General features: G+C 41.9%; 1 protein-coding gene across 1 annotated transcript in view; it reads right to left on the bottom strand.

Moving 5' to 3' along the window:
• AKAP12 (A-kinase anchoring protein 12) overlaps positions 1 to 27,500 on the bottom strand; it is a 1,210,996-nt gene that overhangs the window by 419,139 nt on the left and 764,357 nt on the right. Inside the window, exon 2 of the mRNA XM_044087834.1 lies at positions 3,850 to 3,979. Within this exon, the coding sequence (XP_043943769.1) occupies positions 3,850 to 3,979 (130 nt within the window). The remainder of the gene's footprint in view (positions 1 to 3,849; positions 3,980 to 27,500) is intronic.

Below are 27,500 nucleotides of genomic sequence, written 5' to 3'. Positions count from 1 at the left end.
TAAAGGGCAGTGAGGGGCATCTTACCAGCAAGAGGAACTATTTTTATAATAAATGCTTTAGTACTATGAAAATAAATGCTTTAGTACTATGACAGAGCTCACCACCAAAATGACAGAGGGTAGTGGAACTAGCCCAAAATGCACAGATGAGGTGTGTGCACTACTGGCAATATGGGCTCTGAACAGAGTCTACTCTAGCAAGGATGGCTGGAGTGGCAAATTGATGAAGCAGCCGACAGCCATTTATCCTATCTAGGTGGGAAATTTGAGGGGGGCACAGTGCCTGGGCAATCAGTGGTGGAAATCATGGGCCTCACTGGACATTTTACGGTAAATACAGGGGCTGGTGAAAATGCCTTGACATCACTGTACTAACTGACTCCACAGAAAGGGAAACTGGCCAGCTACTGAAAGAATGACAGCAGCCAGGCTGTGCCCTCGTTTCCTGTTGGATTCCCTGCTTCTGGTCTGGTAAAGCACTACTATTCAGACTGACTTCATGAGGAATGAGTCAACCAGACAAAGGGTCACATCTTGGAAACCCAGAAAGGAGCAAGTGGTGGATCCTCAGAAGAGAAAATGCTGATGCCAATGGGAAACCAGCTCGAGGATGTGCAAGGTTGAGGAATAGAGTATTATAAAAAAAGTACAGGTTGTCCACTGAAGAGCTATTAAAATGGTATAACATGTGAACACACTCACACAACAGTATGAGCTCTTAGAAGGGACCAGGTTCACAGTAGTGAGACACAGAATATATTCTCTGCAGCAACACATACACGCAAAAATAACTTAGAGAAAACTGTATTAAAATGGCCTAGCTCTATGTCATAGAGGAACTGAGGACCTGACAGACACCAAATCAATTAGTTTAGGCACTGAAGAAGCCAGGCAGAGGGAGTGTGGGAAAGAGTGACCCACTCTTGGCTCATCCATTAGATGTGCAATTCTACCACCTACAGAAAAAATGCATAGGTATGCAGTCACACTGATTGGGGACATGTTTGGTTATGCCAAGCTGAGTCTGCATGGCAGCCTCCATGGAGCATTGGTGGTCTACAGGAGAAAGCATACCAGGGTCTTCAACAGCAACCAGTGAGGCAGGGGTTAGACCAGCAAATGGAAAACTAATAATGGCTGCCTGCGTGATGGCCACATCCCAAAAGACACTTGCCTTGCTGATGGGGAATGAATGGGCAGGTGATGGCTGCTTGATTGATAGCCATAAGTGCTAAAAAAGATATGAAAAACATTAATGAGTTAGGGATGAGCTTATAGTAACCTTCTGAAAGCAAACTGACAAAACTTTTAATGGCAATATGAGAACAGCTAAAATAAAAGCCCATTCACTGTGGTAGTCTGGGATAGAAGTGCTCTAAACACATTACACTTACTTGATGGCAAGACAGGACAACAAACAGCCACATCTAGCCTGCCACTGAAATTCAGTTAATATGCTTCACTCTTCCTTCATGCAAACCTTTCTCCACATGTTCTATGCAATTTAGATACAATATCTCCATATCCCTTTCTGTAAAATCCAGCAAGCATCTGCAGGCTATGGCCCTACCCTGCATCAATTTCTGTTCAGTCTGAGCTCTCCACATCTGCCAAAAATGACTTGTGTTCTTGTCACCCTCTGCCCTTTATCCGTTTCTAGGGAGATGAGCTCCAAGCAGATCTTGTATCGCATTACATTATGCCTTTTCCCTTCTGTCCCATACACTTCGTGTGTTTTTCTCATTATTTCCATTCCAGTCCAATGTCCTTCTTGTACGGGCTACAGAACTGCTTGTAGTTCTCACATGTGACTTGACTACAGTTGAGCAGAATAGCAGCACTGTCTTGCTTCCAGAGGCCATCCCCTGGAGATCATATGCCAGCATTTTGTAAAATGCTACCACAGCCTTCTCACAATGACCCTGATGGTTCAGGTGTAACCAATACTCTAGTTCCCTTCACCCCCTTTTGCTGGAATCAGAAGTCAAAGGAAATATTAGCTCTCATCTGGGAGTTGAGGCAAGACCTCCAGTGACACCAGCATGAAATGCTGGAAGTCATGGGTTCAAATACCAAATCAAAGCTAATATTTTTCTCCCACTTCTATGATTCTAATAATGCTGGGGCAGAAGGCTTTTGCTGCATTCGTGTTTCTTTGTAATTCTTACAAGGATCATTGTCAGTACTTGCATCTGTACATACTGAACCTTAACTACATACCCATTCACTTGGCCAGCCACATGTACGTCTCATTTGTTACAGACCGTGATCTTCTCCTCTGTTCCACTAAATATGTTTGATGTAAGCACACTGAGTACTGGAAATATGACAAAACCACAACCATATGTGTCCATCCCTTCCAACTGTGCCACAGTCCAGTTCCTCAGTGTGAGTTATCCCCATGACACCTGTAATATTCCTGACACCTACCTGTAGGTGACTAAATGAAAAGCCTTTCCTAAGTCCAGGTATTCCACGTCTATCCGAAATCCTATCAAGTCCTCACATAAACCAGTCATAAAAATGGTTCATATCTGACAGACAACCTCCAGCCACAAACCCATTTTGCTGGCCTTTGTCATGGAGACTGCTGTCCTGTAGGACAGTAACTGGGTTTTCTCTTGGAATGTCTCACAATTTTCCCAGACACTGATTTTAGGCTTACACAAGCCTGTAGTTCAGATTTATCTTGTTCCCCCCCCCCCCCACCTCTGAACAAGGATGCAAACATTTAGTCTTCCATTCCTCAGCGCTGTTGCAATGCTAGTGGCCTGCTGAGAATCTCAGTCAACCTATAGATTACTGATCACCGTGGAAGACAGCCTCTCTCTTCCTTGTCCTCAACTCTAGGAAATGGTTCAACTCCTCCCACTCTGCCTTGGGGTTTACACACTGCTCTTAGTCTAATACCCTCCCCTCTCCTTACATTCTGAGGACACAGGTTCAGCATAAATTCAATACCAGCTATACTCTATGAACTCCCTCCAAGTTACTTAAAAGAACTTGAAACACAATGCCCACCCCAACAAAAAAGCTGCTTATATTACATCTAAGGATGCAAAAGGAACATGGTGGTGGTGGGGTCATTTCTCCCAGTGGTGGTGGTGAAGGCTGTGTCAAATACTGAACTTGCTTCAGTAGCATAGTACTTCTGTGCCTACAGTACATCTGTGTTGATTACTAGTATGGACCAAACTCAGCACACATCAAGAAACCACCTCAAATGGCACATTACCATATGCCTGAGTTGGTGGCAGGTCAGATAAATGCCAAAAATAATACTGTACTTACTGAAGAGATTTTGGGAACAGCCTCTGCATCTTCCCCATCCTTATCGAATTAATCTAAAGTATAAACAGCATTTTGACTCATTCCTGCACAAGGCCTAGTGGTATTATCTTGGCAACAAGAAGCAAAATGGAATATCCTTTTCAACAGCAATGATATCTGCACCAAGTGTACAGAGCATCTATGCAGAACTGGACTACTCCCATTAAGGCTGGCACGCTGGGTGTGTTTACAGCTGAACAGAAAGGAAAGGGTCTGCTCTGATGATACAAACTAAGAGTGATGAGTAGGTGGTACAGTCCAAACATTCATTTCCTCTCAAATTATCCAGGCTCTAAGGATATACTCCATTAATGTATGCACTGCCTCAAAGTGAGGAAAAACATGGTTCACCTTAAAACTGCATAGGAGTGCGCACACAAACATATACCACAGCAAAGAAGAAATGAATGCAGCTCTGCTGAAGGAATAATCAAGTTCACAGGTGGTTCACAAATTTAATTCACCTACAAAAAATACCTATTCAAAATAAGTGACTGCATGTCACATGAAAAGGCTTACCATCAATTGAAATTAGCTCCTCCTCCTCCTCCTCCTCATGTACTTCCAGTTGTTCAGCTTGCCCGTTGAGCTCTGGTGGTGGTTCTTTTTCACTGAGAGTAGGAGAAACCTGGCCGTTCTTCTGTAAAAACTGCCCAAACAGAGAAGTTAGTCAGTAAAAATTTGCACTTCCCCACCTGTCTCCTGCTTTAAGGTTCAGGTGCTAATCTGTTTCTCACAGTACATTACAAAAAGATGCGTCTCTCAAGTTTATCCAGGTCTCATTTACATAGCCCATTCTCGGGCTAGTAATCACAGATTTCCACCAGGGTTTTGCTGGAAGCTTTCAGCTAATTAAATACAAGTTTTCAACTAGGTGCCAACTGTTTAACAAAAGGGAATGCTATCAGACTATGCACAAAGCCAAGAATAAAAAGGGAGGCCCTGTTTAGGGTGGGGGCTTTAGCAAGGTTGTCGACTGCTACAGCCTAGAGCCAGCCAAACAGGCACCATTCTTGAAAACAATCAGCTGGACCAGACGCTACATAAAAATCTACAGTAAGAAACTCGGGACAGTTTCCCAGGGAGGCTTAAAGCCTTCTGGTTATCTTCGACCACATGCCAGCCTGACTGCTCAATGTTAACATTTGTTTAACTGTAAACACATTCTTAAACAGTAGGCAGGCATTTTACTCTAAACTGACCACTTCTGATGAGGCATGTTAGTAGCAAATAAAGTATTAAAATACACAGTGGATTTTGTAGAACACTGACATCTCTCCACTGCATACCTCAGTGATGCATTTCATGGCTTATAAGACAACCCTGTCTTACACGCCAGCACAGGTTTAGACAGGAGGCCATGTCACAACACAACTTGCATTTCACATTTATGATAAATGACAGTAAGAAAATGTATAGAAAAAAATCGAAGGTGTACTTCTGTTGACTTACTTTGCAACTGGGTGAGTGTGCAGATTCTAAACAGTTTCTCTGAACAAGGTTAAGGCCGTAAAGCAACTTTTTACACCAGAAAACAACAAACACTGTAGACAGTGTATACATTACCCTGTACTATGCATGTGACAGAATATTTTAGTTAAGTTTGACAACTGGGTAAGTGAATTAATCACCAGACCACTTTTAGCCATAACCTGGGCTAAACACAGAGCAGAACTGAAGTTACGCAGAGGTTCAATATCAAATAAGGATCACCAGGCATACAGCAGAGTTGTGAAGAAAACAGCAAGTATTCAACAGGATTCAACCATACAAAGGCAAGGCCCCAACAATGGAAAAGCACCCTCCTCAGCCTCAACAGACAAATAAGGCAACTTGTCAAATCCTCCAAGGGGCTCCTTTGAGAGAAACTTAGCCAAGTACAGCCAAGGATAATCATAAGGCCTTTTGCAGCTATGTATGTAACCTAAAGGCATAGCCGGTTTTAGGCACCAGCGAACCCTCCCCAACCACAGCAAGTTATCTTATCCTGATATTTTGTCACATCTGTAAAACCAGCAAAAGCTAGTGCAGCAGTCTTGCATACTTAATAAACTATGAGGGTAATAACTCTTATTTATATCTCCCTTAAAATTCAAAGATATTTCTGGTTGTAGTAACGGTGTTTTGTCAAGTAACAGGCATCAGAATGCCATTAAATATTTTACTACTGACATAGTGCTCCTGGCTTAGTTAAACCCTGCTTTGGACATTTGCTCCACTAAATCTAGCTACGTAACCAGCTTTGAGTCCGTACAAAACCATGGCTGCAGGGGGCCCTTAATCATCTTTGTCTGTGTGGGGGCCCCACAAAAGCTGCTGCTGATTGGGGAAAAATGAGGAATGAAAAATGCATTAATTTCCTAATTATCCTCTTTAACATGAACAGGGCTGTGATATGACCCTGTTAGGATGAAGATGATAATGAACATGAACAATATAAGCACTAGAGGGATCAGCAGCCCAGAGTGACTTACCTCAGTGCAAACTTTGGATTTTAAGAAGAGCTGATGCTTCCGATCATCAGGGATAGTTTCTCTTTCAGGTAGTTTTATAACTAATACCAGAACACCTGATTCTATAACTCAATTTCTTTGCTTAAGAATTCAGTACAATCCCAAAAATAATAGAATAAATGCTCAGAATCATAAATATGTTTAAATATTTCTCTAATTCACTTATAAAGTTACTAGAATAACATATTTTGCATCAACATCTATTTTGGACAATAAGTATAAAACTCAGATGTCTGGATTAATTGACTGTTTGTAATCCTGAATGATTTACCAGCAAATCAGACTTTTTACGAAGGATAAAGCAAAAGTATGAACAAAATCAGGGAAGGTCTGTGAAAGTAGGGACAGTGACAAGTATGCATTACTCCTCAATGGGATAAATCTTACTGCTTCTGCTGTTTGATGACTGCTAAACAGCAGTGACTAATCTGGTGTGGCAGTACCAATGTTGCACAAGGCATTGCTGTTTGCTGAAATTAAGTACATAACTAGTACTGCTGTGGCTTATGCATGCATGTTGTGTGTGTGTGTGTGTGTGTGTGTGTGTGTGTGTGTGTGTGTGTGTAAAAAACATCAATGATTTTTATCTGTGTATGCACCCAATAATGCCAGGACACAGTCATTATTCTTCTGTGCATCAGTAAAAAATGTACCTAACAAGTAATTATATTTAAGTAAGACAGAACATATATCACAGAACATTCAGACACTTGGATATTCTTGGAGCCTGGTTGCCCCCACTCACCAGACTGTCTAAATGGATAATGGGGACTCCCTTTATCATCCTTGACTCTGTGGGGGCCCCCACCAAAGCTGTTGCTTGTTGGAGAAAAATGTATCAATTTTCTGAATCGCTGTTTAACCTGAATGGTGCTGAGATATGACCCTTTAGGATAAAGCTAATAATAGCCTCTGTTTACAACCACACCCATTCTAAAACCAGCCCTGCTCAAATGTGTGTGTGTACATAAAGCTGCTACAGGTTATGCGGGGCTAGAGATTGTGTGGATATTACATCTTTAATTTTCATCACAGTCAAACCTTAGAGGTGTGCACATGAAGTCATTATAGCTTGTGTCTGAGCTGAGGGCAGTGTTTCTCACAGACCTCAGAGGTATACAAAGAAGGTTACTATAGCTTGTGTAAGAGAGGTGTACTGTCCAGGAGCAACAAACTTGAATATTACTGAAATCATTTTCACAATCACATACTAGGCACATATACATGCTACCTTTGACGGCTGGGGTGAAGAACATGCTATGTATATGTATATCATCAGTCACTTGAAATATATGACAAAGGCAATTTAAATCTCTGCTTTTATCCCAGTCTAACACCAGAGGGATGCATAGGCAGTGACTTGTCTTTATTAGAGAGTTAGGAGGTAGGCAGTATTTCCAGATAAGACTTAAATATTCTCACAACTACTGGCTTGTTAGTTTACTGTAAGCTACAATTTTGTCAGCTTTGAAAATTAAGCCTTGGGCACAAATTATGCCTTGAAAGAAAAAAATAAGACTGAAATTTTTCTTCATAATTTTATTTAGGCAACCATTGGAGTAAAATGTTAAAAATGCTCTAAAATGCATCCCAGACCATCTGTAAACCTGTGGCTTCTTGGGCCCTGACTTGAGTTATTTTCTAAATGGTTATTACTGGGCTGTCTTGTTCAGGAAAGGTGTGTTGAAGGATGCAAGGAAAACTAAAGCTGAACCACAACAGTGAATTTCTTTCCTTAATCATAATTTCTGAAAGGTTGTGTAAAATGCACTTCAGAGCATATAGAAAGTTATGGCTTCTTGAAAAAGCTTAGAGTAAGGCAAAATGTGAGATAAGGAAGAAAAAGGTAACATGGATGGTATGGGGAGCCCAAAAGGAGAAGGACTCAGAGGAGAGGACTGTGTGTGTGTGTGGGTTGAAATGTAGGCCCAGTCATCATTTCACTTTAAGTCCAGACCTGTACATAGACTTGCTGCAATGTATCACTGTTGCAACTAAGTGCCAGTAACTCTAACTGCCCCTTTGTTAGACAGCTCAACATAGTGATAGTGTGATACATAGGCCTGTTGTAATGTAAAAGCTTGTAGCTGCAGGTCTGTCTGTGGATACTGCTCCTAAAAGTTTGCAGCATGAAATAAAAGGTTGCTTAGGATGGATGGCATTGTTAGGATGATGCTTATACTGACATTTGCTGGGGGCCCCGCCCTGCCTAAAGGGTAGGACCCAAATGTGCAGAACTAGTGGCCAATGGTATCAGAGCGACAGCAAACCTGTTGGTGGATAGTTAGTGACAATTTAATTTCAGTTTCCTCTAACTTACAACAAAACCTTCCCCAAAGCCCCCCCCCCCCCCATATCTGAAGAACATGTCCTCAAAGCCTTGTCTAAGACAAAAAACACAGCCTCTATGGGACCAAACAACATCCCAGGCTGTCTTCTAAACAGGCTAAAACATGAACTAGCATCACTACTAAGTACTCTTTTTCAATCATAGCCTAACCACAGGCTTTGTTCCTGCGGAATGGAGAACAGAAACAGTTATTCCCCTCCACAAAGGTAGCTTAGCAACAGACCTGGGGAATTACAGACCCATAAGCCTGACCAGTCTCATCTGTAAGGCCATGGAAAGTATCATTATGGACCTCACAAATAAAGACATAGGTGACCTCCAAACCCTGGATCCTACCCAATTCGGCTTCATGAAGGGCAGATCCTGCTTGTTAAATCTGGTGGATTTGTTTGAAAATGTGACCAAAGCCATTTATAAGGGCAAATCTGTGCACACAGCATAACTCAACCTGGCAGAGGCTCTTGATCAGGCATTACCAATAGATCTAGCAAACTGAATGCAAACCCCTTTGTTGCAAGATGGGCTGCCCCACTGGCTCACAAACCAGATACACACTATCAAAGTGAGTGACTCCACATCAAACAGCAGACCAGTTACCAGTGGGGTGCCATAGGGGTCGGTCCTGGGCCCCTTACTGTTTGTTATATACTTCTCAGAAGTTCAGGTCAAAACTAAGGGGTTGTGGCTGACCAGGTTTGCAGACTACTTTGAATCCCCAAATGATGTCAGTATACTCCAGGAGGGTCTCAAACAAACCGGTGCATTAGCCCCAGTCTCAAACTGAATGCAAAGAAATGCATCACCATTCCTTTGGCAAAATGTCCCCTTCACACTATCAAATCAACAATACCCCAAGTACTCAAAGTGGTAAGGGACCTGGGATCACATGCTGACTGTGACATTAGCTTCGACCACCATGTGCCTACTGTAGTAATGAAAACTTTCTATGTGGCACAATTGATTAGTAAAGGCATCGCCTCGAGAGCAAAAGCTACAACTCACCTATACTTGGCACTTATCCGGCTCATAAGAGTATAAACGCCCTGTTTGGCATGTACTGTACTAAGCACCTATAGCAATTAGGGAGACCTCAGAGGTTTCTAACAGACGGTCAAGGGGCTCCAGCATGTGCCTTACACAGACTGACTAAAGTTTGTCACTATACTCCATCTTGTATAGACTTCTTAGGGGAGACTTGTGCCTGGCCTACACAGCAATCCAAGACCCAAGCCTAATGAACTTGCTACATATCTGTAAATCAAATGGGACTAGGGCTACCCATTCCTAGGACCTAAATATGGTCTGCGACAAATAGGATATGCTAGAGGGACAGATTTATCTCTCGGTGACTGTCGCATCTTTGGAACAGGCTACCAATTCATGTGAAACAGAACACCTCAATGGTACTGCTGAAGAGAAACCTGGATGAGTGGATGGGGCACCATAAATTCTCAGAGGATAGAGCCCACAACCCTCCTGGACATGGGCAGTCATCATTAAATGCAATCTTGGGTACTATCATTTCTATGGTATTACACTGGGATGAAACAGCTAGGCTTAAAATGACTGCCGGGTTGACAGCCTAGCAATCTCCTATGATGCTACAAAGAATGAGATCAATATTTATACACTGGGACATTTAACAGCTTAAAGTAGATATGAGGGAAATTATGAATATTAAAGGAAGCAAAATATTTTCATGCCAAATATACCTTGTACATCTGCAGGACAAAATAAAATATGCTGATTACTATACAAAGCATTTTGTTAACCTTTATCTTGAAAGCAAGCGCAATTCGCCCCTCTCAGAGATGTTCTTTCAACTTGCTTTGAAGCCCTCCAGCATTTGTTCTGATTTGATGGCAGAGTTCCAAGTTGCTAGAACAAGTTTACCGAGAGCTGTTTCAACTTCACTCAACATCTGTTTGCCTAGTTCTGGTATGAAAACATGTTCTTTACAGAGTCTTTTTTTTTTTGCCTTCCAGGAGCATAGTTGTGCATTAACCGATTCCACACATGGAAGGGGAGATGAAAAGAAATACAAGGCAACAGTCTTGTACAATTTACACCTTGCCAGGATCCATCATTAGACCACACCTCTTTTTTTTCTAGGAGGGCTAGGCTATCTAAGCCAGGGATGAATTTGTGGATACCCATCCAATCAATTCAGCTCCTGTTTGATGGGAGAGAGACTGTATCACACTACTTGATTTGCAGCAGGAGTCTATTCCAGAAGAGGGGATGGTGCGGAGAAATATTCCTTCTCCACTGTAATTATTTGAAGATTTAGATCACTGGTTCTGGTATTTGCGACACTATTTGATCTGTGGAGATACAAGACATACAGGACTACTGGGTCCTAAATGCATGGAAGACCAGCCATAAGTCTACTCTCTGGAAATCAACATACTGTGAGGTGGGAAAGTCCTTCCAGTGTTTTCTGGTAGTTTAGGGTTTTTAAGTCAGTGATCCTCTCAGTTAGGAACCTCTGGGGTCTTTCTAGTTGTTTACTATGTCTAAAGAGGTACATCTCAAATAGGGCATTGTATTAAATAATAGGCCTAATCAATATTAAAATATAAGAGGACAATGACCGCTTTAGACCTAGTGGATTTAGTTGCCAAAGGAATATCATCTAAGTAGGACTTCAATTATTGTCATTGCACAATGATCAAAACAGAGAATCCGCACCCACATTCCAAAGTTTTCAACATTCTCATTCTGTAGTGGAATTGTAATTGCTTGCTGAAGGGCTTGCACATCAAAGGGTGACTTGACAATTTATCCCAGTTTATAGTTGTCTACAAACTTCATTAGCCTGAGGCCTCGGTTCATGGTCCGGAGATCAGAGAAGCTAATGACAGACAAGAGAGTTCTCTGTACGAAGCTCTGCAGCACACCGGTCTCCTTCCTACACCCTGATTAGGCATCTGCTCCTGCAGCACGCGAGTTCGTTTTTTCTTTTTTTAAAAGACAATTTGTTATCCAGTTACACACAGGAATCCATCTGTAATGCATTCAAGCTTGCTAACTATGCTGGCATGTGAGATGGTGTCAAACCCTTAGTTAGGTCAAGACTGCTAAGAGGACAACAAGACACTGTCTTGCCCTTTCCTTTGCCTGCATTACCCTTTCAGAGATATTAAGCAGATTCACTAGAGAGGATCTACCTTTACAAACTGCTGTTGGTCTAGCCTGAGAGGTTTGTCATCATACCGGGCCTATATTTCCTGGGTTCAGTGGTCAGTCCAGCCTTGTGGAACAGCACTACCACTGCTGTGCATCAAACCACAGGCACAAAACCACTAACTAAACTCAACTGAATTAAACAGTTTAAGGAGTGGCTCTGCCAAGGCTCATTTTCAATTTTTTCAAGTTTTTTTTGGGTTTCTAATACCATGACAGGAATGGACCCCATTCCCAAGTCAAAGTATGATTAAAAGTTTATGAAATTAGTATGGTTTCAGTCTTTGTTAGCCAAAAGTGCTTTTCGCAACATCAGCAATGTGCCCAGTAATGACTCCTGCAAGTCGTACGGAGTTACTTGCATCGGTAACATATCCAAGTAGGATTGTAATTTTTTTTATTCTGGTTTATTATATTTTGTTAAATGGCCAGGTATACTGTCAAGTTCCATGGGGGGGGGTGTTTTTAGCCTTGGACAGCACCTTTACTACACATTCTTTAGTAAATAATGGGTGGGTCAGAGAATTTCAGGAATAAGTGGACTCTGAATAGCTGCCTCTGGGGTAAAATTCATACGGAGCTTGCCAGCTAGTACAATGCCAGTGTCTACTAGACCATAGTTGTTGGTGGCATTTCATGAATAAGTTCCAAGTATGGTTTATTTCATACTTTGCTAATACAGTTTAAGGAATTTTAAGCTTCCTTAGCTTCAGATGGTAACCCAAGTTCATAGGCTGCTGTACTGAGACATTTTTTGTAAATTTTCTGATGCTGTCCTTAGTACGCGTTTCTTCTGATCCGCTGTGAAATTTCTTTTACTGCAGAATATTTAGATTTTTTAATTTTTAAATTTCACATTATATTCAGATCTGGTTGGGAATGCCAACTGTATACATTTACGCAGTATCTTGCGTCTTCCTATCTCTATACATACGACTTACCTGTAACACATACACTCATACATATTATATACATGATTTTTTATATTCATATATGCGCATGTACACACACTGATGCAACTAGTCTATGCTTTTAGACAAGAACATAACAGTTCTATACTTGATTCTGAGGCAGATTACAATGTTTACATAATCTACCATACGTAATGAATAATCCTGCCATAGAACCGAGCTTCCCAGCACTGAAGCCCCAAGGGGAAGGGATAGCTCTGAAAGCCTTATAGCAGATACCAAAGCTACAGCTCTGAGAATCAGTCTGGTCCAAAGACATTGGAGCCAAACTGCTCACAGTAACTGTTTGCATCAAGGTACAAAAGACCATCAGCGCCGACACCTGAACACAGAGAAACCTTGGACCCAAGGAATCTGAAGCCGAAGGTTGGATCGGAGAAGGAGACAAATCGGGAGGAAACCAGACTGCGTGTTCATGGCTCCAGAGGGGGATGGAGCAGGCAAGACTCCAAGCTGAATCTGGGCCCAAGGAAATATTATCCTATCCACCTCAGCTTCAGACAGGCTCACAGTGGACCAGACAGAGGAAGCTACAGACTTCATCCTGGATTGGTGCTGTGGGGGGGGGGGGGGGGGGGGCAGAGGCAGGAGACATGGTTAGAGAACTCTCCTGCGCCACTAAGAAACTGGGTGACCAGAGCAGAGGAAACCCTGGACCAACTCGGGCCTAGACTTGCCAGGAGACGCGGTGGAGGAAGACTAATGAGAAGACCGGTTCCTATGCCAATCCTGCTCCTTGTGCCCGACATGGTCACCTTCCCCAGACTTCTTGGCAGGAGTTCAGAGTCTGAAAAGCAGAAGGAAGGGAAGTAGAAGCCTCTGAGGAAGGGGCTAACAGACCCTTCAGGATCAGATTATTCCTCTTATCGATAAGCGTGTGAAGGTTGAAGCCTGCGCAAATCGAGCAAGAGGAATCAAAATGGGGAACCCCCAAGCAGAGGATCTTATGGCCGCAGTCCGTACATTTCTTGAACCCCAGGCTAAGGAGAATCAACCATGGGCACAAGAAAGTGCACACACGAACTCCACACAAAAAAAGGAGAGAAAAAAAAGAGAGAAGCTTTTTTTTCCTGTTTTTTTTTTTTTTTTGTGTACCGAAATGCACCAACTTGGACAGAAAGGGTAGGAAGGTAGCTAGCTAGAAATACCAAGAAAAAACCTACTTAAAGACTATAAAACGACCTGGAGGAGCTCAGAAAAACTGACCCATACTGTTCAAAATGAGTGGCAAATGAGATCTGAGGTGAGGAGGGACAGCGGGGCATTGTGGGTAGGGGAGGAACATAGATTTCACCTCCAATGCTGGACTATATGGCCAATTCGGATCCGTGCCAGATCAGAGTCCCATAGGTTGAAGACCAAATGGGAAACTGCAAATCAGTTATTTTGCATCAGAAACACCTAAATGTTATATGAAATAGAATAAGCAACTCAAATGCTACACGAAAACACTTTTATTTTAACAAAAAACTGATGCTCAGTCCTGGCTGTTGGTATGTTCTGTCCTGCAAAATCTCACATTTCTACAAAAAAAGCTCCACTGAGCATTTGAAAAGGTGGCTACTGGCATATGTTTTTTAATGTTCACTGCATGCATCTGTCCAGTTTGTTATACTGTACCTATTTATTTTGTCTCTACCAAAGGTTTTACTTTTTTCCCCACACCCAAGCAGCTCATGTAATATAAACGTTTACACTGTTAATGCTGACTAATGATGGTACACAAAGATGGCGATATCTGTAACAGGTGCAAGGACAGAAAAAAAAAAACATAGGGATACTATCAGTCATCTCTAAAATGTACACATTAAAGACATTACTCCAGCTCTTACTTTAAACTTTGTATCAGTTCCTCCCTCGGCACCACAGACTTGAAAATCTACCTTGGTTGTACAGATACAAAAAGTAGCTCTGCATTGTTTAGCACCAGATGTCTGGCCTATAGCACTCTATTGCACCCCCCCCCCTTTTTTTTTTTTTTTTAATATTCATGGAAACATTTAGATAAGACTAAAGAAACCTGGCCTACTCAACCATTGTTAATATGGCTCAAGTAGAGCCACTGTTAGCATTTTTGAGGCCCCTAGCAAATGTCAAGTTGGGGGGCTCCCTGGGTAATTCCAGCCTATGTATCACCTTGTCACTGCCACCCCTCCTATCCATCCTTTTAGAGCATGCTGCAAACTTTTAGCAGTAGTACAGAGTGACCTGTACCTACAATGCTCTTAAATTACAACAAGCCTATGTATTTCACTATGTTGGTCCATCTCACAAAGACATTCACAATTAGCATTTAGATGCAACAATGAGACATTACAACTCTATGTACATGGCTGTACTTGGGTGAAATGGTGCGCTAGGCACTGCCCAATATTTCAGCCCCCCACCCAAAAACACACATCCTCCAGTGCTCCCCTATTTCTCCCCATCTTGGGTTTCCCACACCATGCACATTACTTTTTTCTTCCATTTCTCACATTTTACCTTTCTCATCTTTTTTAACCTTTTAATCCAATGATGACTTGCACAGAAATGATTAAAGAAAGAAATCAGTGTTGCTGGTCATATTTAGTTTTCCGTTCATCCTTTCAACAGACCTTTCCTGACCAAGGCAGCACAGTAATAACCATCTAAGAAATAACTCAATTAAGCCACTGAACCCAGAAGCCACAGTGCTTGCGCCAAAATGCATCTCAAAGCATTTCCCAACATTCTGATCCATCAGTGGCCTAAACAAAAATCATGAGTAAGAAAAAGAATTGCCTTGTTTTTTTTTCAATGAAGACAAGTTGTGCCCAAGGCTTAATGTTCAAAGCCGACAAAATAGTAACTCACAGTAACCTAACAAGCCAATTGCTGTCAGGATACACAGATCCTGTCTAGAAATACTGCCTGCCTCTAATATGAAAAAGAAAACAGTCACTGCCTATGCATCCCTCTGGTGTTAGACTGGGATGAAAACAGTGGTTCAAAATGGTCACAGTCACGTACCTCAAATTACTGCTGACATACATATACATAGCATACCCCCTCACCGATAACCACCAAAGGCAGCCACCTGTACACATGCCTGATGTGCGATTGTCAGGAAACTGAAAAAAAGTTATTGCAGTGATGTATTCTACATTGTTGCTCCTAGACAACCACCCAAACACACCCACTCACCCCTAAAGCAACGTTCTGACTACACACACATCTGAGCAGGGCTGGTTTTACATTGGGTGTAGTTAAAAGCAGAGGTCATCATCAGTTTTATCCAAAAAGGGTCATATCACAGCCTGTTCAGGTTAGAGTGTAAATCAGAAAATGAAAGAATTTTCTCCTCATTTTTCCCCAACCAGAAACACTTTTTGTGGGGGCCCCGCAGAGTCATGGATGAATAAGGGAGTCCCTCCTGTATCCATTTTTACAGTCTAGGTGAGTGGGGGCCACCAGATTCCGAAAAGATTTAAGTATCGGAATGTTCTGTGATATATTTTATGACTTACTTCTGAAACGGTCATTTGTTAGCTGTGGTTTTTACTGATGCCCAGAAGAAAAAATGTGTGTCCCGGTATTATTGTATGTGTGTACTGATAAAAATTAGTGAATTTTTTAAAGACACATGTATGCATAGGTCACACAGTCCATATACTGTGTAACACTGGTACTGCCACAACAGATCAGTGACTGCTATTTAGCATCTGTCAATCAGCAGGAGTAAGCCACTTTTTTTTTTTTTTTTAACCTCCTTGAGTAAATGAATACCTGTCACGGTTTCGAATTTCACAGATATTCCCTGATCTAGCCTCAATTTTGTTCTGTCCTTAGGAAAAAAAAAAAAAAGTTTTATTGGCTAGTAAATCATTCAAAATTACAGACTGTCAATAAATCCAGACACCAGAACTTCATACTTATTGTCCAAAAAATACACGTTGATGCAAAATGTTATTCTGGTAACTTAAGAAAATCAGAATATTTAAAACGTGCTCCTCATTTTCAGCTTTTATTCTACTATTTTTGGCACTGAGCAGAATTCTTAGGCAAAGATGTTGAGAATTCTAGTATCTGGTGTTCTGGCAGTATTTGTTAAACTCCCTGAAAATCAGAAGCATTAGCTCTTCTTAAAATCCAAGGGGTGAACTAAGATCAGTCACCCTGGGCTGTTGACCTCTCTACTGTTCACCTCGTGTTAATTATCAGCTTTATCCTAACAGGATCATATCACAGTCCTCTTCAGGTTAAAGAATGTAATTAAAAAAATTTTTTCTCCTTATATTCCTCAACCAACAGCAGCTTTTGTGGGGCCCCAACACATTCAAGAATGATTAAGGGGCATTCTGCAGGCACCTAAAGCTGGCTATGCTTTTATAGTGGACAGGATGTCCACCGGCACGGTTTAAGTAATCCAGGAGCATTATGTCAGTGATAAAATATTTAATGGAATTTTGAAGTCCGTTACTTAACAAAACGCTGTTGCGATAACTAAAGATCTTTGAATTTTGAAGGAGATATAAGTAAGAGCCATTACCCACCCAGTTTATTAAGCATACAAGAATACTGTAGTAGCTTTTGCTGGTTGAACAGAATCTTACAAAATATCAAGATAACTTACTGTGCTTTGGGCCCCCCCAGGACCAGAAGATCCCCAGCAACCGTAAGGTTTGCTGGTGCCTAAAGCCAGCTATGGAGTTAAGCAAGAGGGAGGATCATGACTGTCCCGTAGATGCTTTTGGACATCATCCTTGCTCTTTTTTTTTTTTTTTTTTTTTTTTTTTGTAATTGGAGGTCATTCCTCTGACTGGATCAGACCCTACAACATGACAGAATAGTCACCGGCTAGATATTTGGCAGATTTAGCTTGGAAACATGGGCTGCTACATTGAATACTAGCTGCCTCAATGGCAGGGCATTCAGGGTTATGGTGGGGTCAATATTTTTAGCACTCAGAGTAAATGAGGTGTACATAAGCTCTCTCTTGCGTCTGTACATGATCTAAACTCAAGCTTTTCTCATGCTTCGACCCATACTTTATGTGGCCTTTTGGCATTTAGGTGAGATAAGCAAATTACTAAATGCCAAGATGCAATCACAAGTGCACTCCTGTTTTGGAAAGAAATACTACAACAGCTGAAGAAAAATAACAGTCCTTAGAACTTCGGTCAGAAATAAACTCGGACAGCTTCGCTCATCACACCTGCTGAAAAAGCCTCTCTCTCGGGAGCAGTTTACATAATATCTCTCTTCTGCAATGGACACGTACATAATTCCATGTTAGCTTGTAGCTAGAAACTACCTGTGAGCTAAAAGCAACAGCAGCCATTAAACTGGCACTGAAAAGAAAAGGAGCAATATGGGCAGAAAATGAAACCATCTGTATTTTATCGGCCATTAAATTTTATATAATCCAAACCTGTCAGCTGTACAATTACTATTAATTTTCATTTGTTTTCCAACTCTGAATGCCCTCATGGCGCAAACGTGCCGATATCTTGTTTTCTTAGAAAGCCAATTCTTGCCAATAATGTACTGTGAGGATACAGCTGAGATGATAAATGCCAGATCACTGTCCCAATCAACTTAGAATGCAAGTAGTGAGAAATAATGTCAAATCTGAGAAGCCTCAATAAAACATTCAGGTTTCTACAGTGGCTCTTGTAGAACACAATTGTTGGAAACAATCTCTAACATCTTGCACAATGTTAAAACACACAAGAGAAGACTATTTATAAAAGTGATATTCTGTGAGTTTGGGGTTTTAACAACCTTTACCCTCCTTCCCTGCATCAGGAATGCCCTGGCTTGCAAAGCACAGTTAATTGTTGAAGTTGCTCCAAGTGTTTTTCAGCTTTATTAATCATCAAACCATTAAAGTCTTAATACATCTGCAGTCCCAGGGAAGGGAAAGAATGAATCATCTTTTTATGACATCACACAGACAAAAAGCTGTGCATTTTGAATAGATTTATGACCTCAGAGCTACAGGTATCTTGTGTTACCTCTGTTGGGGGGGGGGGGGGTCATAGGCTAGGCAAAATAATGCAAAAGCAAGAGGGAGAAATTCTTAATGAATTACTAGATTTCTTTCAGGGTCAACATTGTGTGTACCGCGGAAGCACAGGAGTATGGGAAATGCCACAAAGGAGAGGGAAAAGTACAATTGTGTACACTTACCATAAATGTAGATGTTAGAGTGTATTCACTGTTGCAGTCACCACTTGTGGGTTATCCCTGCTGGGTAGCCCTCGGTCAGCCCGAATACCAGAGTCAAGCTTTTCCCCTGTGCCAGCTGCTGTCGCCTGTGGACTGACGTCAGATCTTCAGTGGTATAAAGGAGAGCAGCCAGTGTCATTAAATCAGCTTTTCTTACCCTAACCTGTCAGAACCTCTTGAAGGAAATTTTTAAAGAGCCTCTGGTGGCCCAAGGCCACAAGAATGACTGCTAATCTACAAAAAAGGATACGATTAAGGGGGAAGGTGGGAGGGAAAATAGGACTGCAACAGTGAATACACTCAAACATCTACACTTATGGTAAGTGTATACAACTGTACTATGTTCTTCGTGTTTCACTGTTGCAGTCACCACTTGTGGGAGGATTCCCAAAGCTGAGGAAGGGGAGGATGGATGTACGAAATTCCTAGGATTGAGCTAACATGCCTTGCAGGACTGCAGTGGCAAAGCCTGGCTAAGCCCTGGAGAACAGAGGCAGGTGGTAGTGTTTGGTGAAGGTGTGGACTGAGGTCCAAGTGGCAGCTTCCAGGATGTCCCTGGTGGGTACTCCTCTAAGGAAGGCAGTGGAAGTAGAGGTTGCCCTAGTGGAATGTGATCAGATAGATTTAGGAGGAGCTTATCTATGAAAAGTGTAGCAGAATTGTATGCAGTGAGATATCCATTTTGAAATGGTCCGTTTGGAGATGGGCTTCCCCTCTTACCCTGGGCCGAAGCCAACCAAAAGTTGATCCATCTTCCTAATGGACTTTGTTTTGTCCAGGCAGTATCAACTGCCTGTGCACATCCAGTGTGTGCAGAATTCTCTACCCTTTATTCTGAGGGTTTGGAAAAAAGGTGGGGAGATGTATAGCCTGGTACAGGGTCACATCTGATACTACCTTTGGCATGAATGAGGGATTAGTCATTGGGATGCAGTAGTCATAGGTGAAGATGTCCGTTTTTGCCTTGAATCGGTTGTGCAAAGAACCTCCTCGGAAGCCGGTGCCTGCATAGGGGTCCAGACCCAACCGAAGTTGAGACAAACGAGGGGATTTGGATGATTAAGCATTCCCTGGCGGCAGGTCTCGGTAGAGGCCTGCGAAGGAAACGAGTCAGGCATCACAGGCTACAAATGCACCTCACTGAATTCCTGAGAACTGATGACTAGCTTCTGGGACGTGTCGTCTGAAAACTCAAGTTTGTGTGGTCTGTCCCTTTATCTTTTCATTTTTTGAGAATATCCACAGATTGCTGACCGACGGATGCCATTTCGTAGTGCAAGGAACTACTTTGGAAATGCCCGGCTACAAATGTACATCTCTATGGCGAATAGTCCTTGAATTGGAAAGTTCACAGAAACGACAATGGGGGATGTCATGGTCTGGGCCTAGACAAGTACTGCACAAGGTATGAAGTCTCAGTGTGATATCTGTTTTCCACAGTGGAGACAATTATTGACTTTTCGGACATTGGTTAGTGCAAGGAAAAAGGTCCCCAACTGGGTACTTCGCTTTAGTTGTTTTCAGATTCAACTTCCACTCTGGCAACAAGCGACCGGCACACAAACTGCTTTTGCTTCGGGCTCCACGGCAAGAAAGACTGATGTAATGGTGCTAGCTGCTCTCCTTTATACCACTGACTACCTGATGTTAGTCCACAGGCAACAGCAGCCAGCGCAGGGGAACAGCTAGACTCTGGTATTCTGGATGACAGAGGGCTACCCAGCAGGGACAACCCACAAGTGATGACAACAGTGAAACACGAAGAACATCTGCCAAGTAATGCCTTTTTAATATAGGAAAATATTAGAATTACTCTCCAGGGAAGAAGATGCATTCTGGAGAAAAACATTTATGCTATAACTATCCTTCAATGCTGCAAATAGAACATACCCTACACTAACCCTACAATGTTGGCCGTTTCAAAGGTGTCTATATTAAAATTGCAAAGAGGCGTTAACATCGAATGCTTCTTTACTGACACAGACTGAACGCACTAAACCACGAATGGTCAAAACAAATTTCATTCCCTGGGAAAGAAATCGCTAGTACCAAACACACACACACACACACTATTTAAAACATAAGTGGGGGGCTTCGCCCTCACACCCCACTTAACTAAATATACCAACTCTGAGATCGCACTACAGTGGGGTAAAGGGCAATGCTACGGCTCAGGCCAAGCAATTTTTTTCCCGGGGGGGGAAATCGCTGTCCTGAGCCTTCTCTATTTTAAGACTTCTGTTTTTTTGTGTCGCTGAAGAGGCGTTCGATGTAATGCCTCTTTGGGATTTTAATACACACCCGTTTCTAAGAAAAATAGACATAACATACAGGTACAGATTAATGTTGCTCCAGACCAATTAAAGTCCCAAGGGCAACATGGAAGACCCTTGCCCTGATCAGCAGCCCAGGTGCTACAAGAGCCAGCCACCCAGAATAGCAGTAAATAGATAACAATGGCTCACCCATCCTGGACAGGAAAATGGCAAATCAACCACTTGCACCACAGAGACACAGAAGAGGCAGACTGGGGAAGCAAGCTACACAAGTGTTGACAATGCACGTCTAACATGAAAGAATTACTGTAGTTAGAAAACACATGCAGAAGCAAGTCAGCACTGTGATAGTTCCTACATATCCAGGACTACCCCTGGAGGAGTTAAAGAAATAGAAAATTATCAATGCCTTTTCTATGAGGAGAATGAGGTACTTGTTTGTTAAGTAGCTCAACAGCCTGGGGACCCTATGTTCAAAAAGTTGCTTTTCTTGTTCAGTCAAAAAGATTTAAATGAGAGAAAATTTTCTTTTTGCTCTCAGTTCTAGGAAAATGGTAAATAGCTGGCCAGCTGTCAGGAATGTGGTGCCTAACCATCCACCTCTAGGCATTAATGGGAACAATGACACTCATTTTATTATACCACTACAGAGATGCTAAACAAATTTCCAAGTTTCCACGACTGTCTCATGATTTTTTCCCAGGAGAGGAACAGTCAAATGTCACAACAGAGATCTGTAACTTGCAAAACTCGTATCCAAGGAGTGAACTTCCACTTGCTTTTGACAAATTATGGACAAAGGTGCTAAAGAGATTTGGATACACATACAACTACATCTTTTGAGGATGTTTTGTGCAAAAGTCAAACAGTTTCGTCAGAAAACGTACTTTGGGTGTTTTGAGGTTTCTTTGAAGGTGTATGTACAACCCACCTAGTCAAAGCATTTTTTGCCAGCATTATAAAAAAAATCTTCAAAATAATTACCTTTACTGCTCTGCATCTCATCCTGTTTGCTGACCCAAGTGATTTGTCCTCAGCTAGGAGTATATTACAATCAAGAAAGGAGTGTGCCTTCCTGTGGCTTTACCAGTACAGCCTAATATTTCAGCCCTATACTGCACCACTTTTTGCTGTGTTCTCATTTGAGACTTGGGGTACTACCACCTCAATGTAGCATCTGTGGCTGCTTCGCTAAATTAGTACCATTTTTTTTTCTTGCTCATTTCAGAATTCTCAATCTTATCTTCATTTTCTGAGTCCTTAGATATTTCTGGTCTCAATCCTTGGCATTTTTACTGATGCAACAGCGGGGGACTTCACCACTGCCATCACTACTCCTACAGTAACATCCATTCTAGTTTACCACCAAAGACTCACAAATTGTCTTAATCCTTGCCTCCTGTAACTATCAAATTACATCTCTACAACCAAACCACTACCCTCTAACATTTTGTATCCTAATTTACAACATAGATAATACCAAAGTTAAATAAGATGGCCCCAAGTCAAATTGCTTTAGTATTTCTACTCACTCTAGCCTTAATCATAAATCAAATCCACCTCCTTCAAATACTTAGGACTTCATAGATTCATAGGTGTGTACTGGGCTTACAAGCCCTGGAGTCTACATAAGCCTAGCCCAAGAAGATTCCCTGGCATAATGCGCCCAAAGTTAGTTCCCAGTGCCCCTGTCAAGCAAGGCCACTGAAGTGATCCCCAGGATGAACTTTCTATTGCCCATCCACTAGTCAAGATTTCTCTTAAAGAGGGCCAGTGAAGTGCTCTTCTTGACGTGAATGGGAAGTTTGTTCCAGAATATGGGAAGTCTCTGGGTTAGGAACCCATCCATCCAGCATGTTCTGTTTATTGTAATGAGGTTTAGATCCCTGGAGTGTGTGGCACGGAAGGATTGGGATTTGTTTTTAGGTTTAGCACATCTAGCAGCTCTGGGTCAGACATGGCTTTGTAGGTAAAGCAGAGATCGCCTCTAAGTAGGCGATGAGAGTATAGCTGGAGTTTTTTTTGAGTCTGTCCATATGGGGCATGTGTCCAAGACCCAAGATCCTCTTAGCAATGTATTTTTGTGGCCTTTCCAGTTGTTGTAGGTGTCTAGTGAGGTACATGCCAAATGAGGCGTTGTATTCTATAATAAGTCTAGAGAGGGATTATGACCTCTTTCTTCCTGGATGAGAAACCTTTTGTAATGAGATGTGCCACATAGGCCTTTCTGACAACAGTGGCAATGTGGTTATCAAAGGAAAGGTTGCCGTCAACCTGTGTCCCCGACTACCGCCTATGTAGTTCACGGGCACCAAGTTTTTCCCAAAGGGAATGACAATACACTTTTTGGCATTGAGCTTAAAGCCATGGTTCTGGCACCAGTCATTGGTGTCAGTGAGGTCTTTTTGTAGAATGTCTACATCAGTCGAAGAATCAATAATGGCTCCCAGTTTGCAATCATCTGCAAACTTGGTCAGCCAGAGTCCCTTTGTGTTGGCTTGAACTTCAGAGAAGTAGATGCCAAACAGGAGAGGACCTAGGACCGATCCCCCTGTGGTATACCCCTTGTAATTGGTTGGTAGTCAGATTTGGAATCAGTTTCTTTCACAGTGTGAGTTCCATCAGAGAGTCAGTTGGCAACCCATCTTATGACATAGGGGTTTATGCCTAGTTTAGTGAGTCTATCTAGGATTCCTGAGTGAGGGATGGTGTCGAAGGCCTTGGCAAGATCTAGGTAGGCTGTGTGAACTACCTTGCCCTAATCCACAGCTCTGGTAACAGACTAAGTCCATCAGGTTGAGCAGGCATGATCTACCTTTCACAAATCCAAACTGCATGGGGTCCAGAGTTGAGATTCCCTATGTCCTTATTTATAAGGTCCAGGATGATGCGCTCCATAGCGTTACATATCAGACTCACCAGGCTAATGAGGTGGTAGTTCCCATGGTCTGGAGTCACTCCCCCTTTGTGGAGTGGGATGACCACAGCAGTGGGCCATTCGGTAGGAACAAAGCCAGAAATGAGGCTGTGATTGAACAGGGTACTCAGGTGTGGTGCTAGTTCACTTTGTAATTCATGTAGAACGCAACCATGGATATTATCAGGTCCCATGGAAGCTGTACTTTTGGCTTTGGACAGTGCATTTTTTTATCTGTGTAGCCGTGAGACTCGGCAGTCCTCAGGTATTGCGAAGTTCGCACTGAACTTGTCGGCCAATATGTTGGCAATATCAGTTGGTTCTGTATACGTATTGCCATTGTGCTGCAACTCAGAGCAGATCTGAGTACTGCCATGTAGATTCTTGACATAGAATGCCTTGTGGCTGTCTTTAGAACCAATCCTCGCAAAGAATTTCAACATCTAGCCAGCCTGTCTAACACCCTATTCTCTACAAACCAGCTAGATCAGATTTATTTTTCTATAAATATCTTAAAACTAGGCATCCAAATATATCACATCTCAAGCTACGACCAAAATATAACTGGCCAGATTCTTCCCTCTGCAAAACAAATAAAAAAAAAAAAAATAGCACAGATATTCACCAAACCCTGATCCCACTCTTCATAAAACCATAACTTCCACCCCATTCCAACCCAAAGTAAACAAGTCATTTAATACATCTCAGCAAAAAAAAAAAAAAAAAAAAAATCCAAACTCTCCTCACTATATATGAACCTAAAATGTATGTGGAATAAAATCCATGACAAACATGCTTATCTTGCCACATACACTTCTCATGTAGTCACAGCTATTGAAACCTGGTTAAAATAAGAAATAAAGGAGGAGATCAACCCTCCTCCCCCAAAGGATACAATATACTCTGGTATGACATACAAAACAAGCGTGCAGATTGCACAGCAATCTATAAATTCCCAAAGTTACCTTACTTCCACAGGAAATACCCAAATTTAACACTGCTGAACTAACTCTCCTAAAAATCAACAATGGGAAAACTAGGTTTAACAATTTACATACCAAGAAATAACGTTGATACTGCTGAAAGCATCCTGCATTGAATATCCCAACAAATTAACCATGTAACTATAATACTTGAAGACTTGAATACAGATTGGCAAATCAAATTCAGCTACCCTCACTGAATCCATAAACTTGTTCAACTTCAGACAAATAACCATACCAACTAAAATAAATAAAAATTCAGGGATGCACTCAACATTAGACTGGATTCTTACAGACAAACCAGGCAAACTGACAAAAGTAGGTTACCTTTCAGATAGCATAACTGACCACATACCAACATATGCCATTAGAACTCACCATAACCTAGATAAAGATGTTACCTATAATTAAACATGAAATGCAACCAATTTCAGCAAAGATATTTACAATAAAATACAAACAATGTAACTGGAATGTACATTGACAACGCTGCTAGATACTGCTGTAGAACACAAACTATTCTTACAGACCTTAAATAATCTAGCAGAGTATAGAATAAAAGGGTAAAGTCCAAATCTGCACCATGGCTGACAAAGAAAACAAAAAAAAAAATGATAAAAAGGGAAAAAGCCTGGAAAAACTGGTATAAAAATAGAACTCAAAATGCACTCTAGCAATTTAGACAACTTAAAAAGTACAGTTTTGTACCTACCATAAATGTAGATGTTCGAGGATTCCCTTGCTGCAGTCCTGACAATTGGGTATAGTCCGCGTCCCAGTCGGCCCGAATACCAGAGTATAAGGCTGACGTCGGTCATGGCGCCTTAGAATGACGTCAGTACGTCAGGGTACTAATGCGCATGACCGACGTCATTTCCTCAGTCTTTTCTTGCCCCAGATGTCAGAAGACCCAAAAAGACAAGTCCCAAAAACAACCTGCACCAAAAAACATGTACAATATATACAGTAATATATACAAAAAATATAAGCATGTAAACTCACCTACACAACCACCCTGAAACACAGAGGGAAGGAGGGAGGGTAAATTGGACTGCAGCAAGGGAATCCTCGAACATCTACATTTATGGTAGGTACAAAACTGTACTATGTTCTTCGCCTTCCCTTGCTGCAGTCCTGACAATTGGGTAGAATCCCAAAGCAGAGGTAAGGGAGGCTGGCAAATTATAAAGTAGCAGGAGCTGACAACATGCCTTGTAAAACAGCTGTGGCAAAACCAGCTCTAGTCTTAGAGTATACAGGCAGGTGATAATGCCTAGAGAAAGTATGCACTGAACTCCAAGTAGCTGCCTCCAGAATATCCTTAGTTGCCACCCCTTAGAAATGCTGTTGAAGTGGCAGTAGCCCTAGTGGAATGAGGCCTAATCCCAGCTGGAACCTCTTTGCCATGATGGGAATAACAAAATGCAATGCAAAAGCCAATCCACCTAGAAATAGTTTGTTTTGACACAGGCTTGCCCTGTGAACTTAAAGCAAAAGAAACAAGTAACTGCTGAGACTGCCTAAAATCTTTAGTCCTGCTCAAATAATAACGCAATTGCCTGTGTACATCTAAAGTGTGCAAAATCTTTTCCCCTTTATTTTGAGGATCTGCAAAAAACGTAGGTAAATGAATAGTTTGGTTTAAAGCCACACTAGAAACTACCTTAGGCATAAAGGAAGGATTAGTACGTAATGATACCCTGTCCTTATGGAAAATCAAAAGGGCTCTACTGCCATAAGGGCCTGCAACTCAGACACCCTTCTTGCAGAAGTAATAGCCAACAGAAAAGCAGTCTTCCATGACAAATATTTCAATTCAGCAGTAGCTGCAGGCTCAAAAGGTTGTAGAGTAAGTTTTTCCAACACAAAATTGAGATCCCAAGCAGGAGTAGGAGCTCTACGGGGGTCTTATATTCTTTGCCCCTCTAAGAAACTGCTTGAACAAAGGATGCGAAAACAAAGGTGGGTCACAATCATAGTGAGCTGAAATTGCTGCAGCATGAATCTTTATGGAAGAGAAAGACAAACCTTTGTCCAATAATTCAGTAAGATATTGAAGAGCCACACTCAAATTAGGCTCTGAAATCTCCAAATTCTTTGCTGTACTCCAAAATAAAAATCTCTTCCATTTTTCTGCGTACACTCTCCTAGTACTAGGCCTTCTAGCTTCCATAATCACATTTAAAACTTGTTGAGGAAGCTGAGACCTACCATGCTTCAACACAGAATATGCCAAGCTGTGAGATGAAGAGATTGAAGCTTGACATTGAGCAGATGACCGTCCTTCTGAGATAACAGATGAGGAATCAGAGGTAAAGGCCATGGAGGCTTCTTTACAAGACTCCTTAGAAGTGGGTACCAGTGTTGCCGAGGCCAATCTGGAGCTATCAAAATCATCCTTGGCCTGTCCTGTCTGACCTTTAGTAATACCTTTAGAAGAAGAGGTAGAGGTGGAAAGGCATAGACATGAAGGTTTTTCCAACTGAAAGACAGAGCATCCACTTTCCAAGCTGTGTGATGAAACCCCTTTGTGCAATACTTTGGCAGCTGGTGGTTTAGTGGAGAAGCGAACAGATCTATGTCTGGAGTTCCCCATGACACTGTCAATTTCTGAAATACATGAAGATCCAGTTTCCACTCGTGGGGATCCATGATTTGTCTGCTTAATACATCTGCTAGGGAGTTCTGTGCTCCTGGCAGAAACCTTGCCTGAAGAGTCAGTTGCAGGCTTAACGCAGTCTCCCATAAAATCATTGCTTGCCTGCATAGAGGATAAGAATGT

This window comes from Protopterus annectens, chromosome 1.part0 (assembly GCF_019279795.1).
Source record: "Protopterus annectens isolate FY-2018-M chromosome 1.part0, PAN1.0, whole genome shotgun sequence".
Taxonomy (NCBI): domain Eukaryota; kingdom Metazoa; phylum Chordata; order Ceratodontiformes; family Protopteridae; genus Protopterus; species Protopterus annectens.
This window is presented reverse-complemented; position numbering and strand designations above follow the sequence as displayed.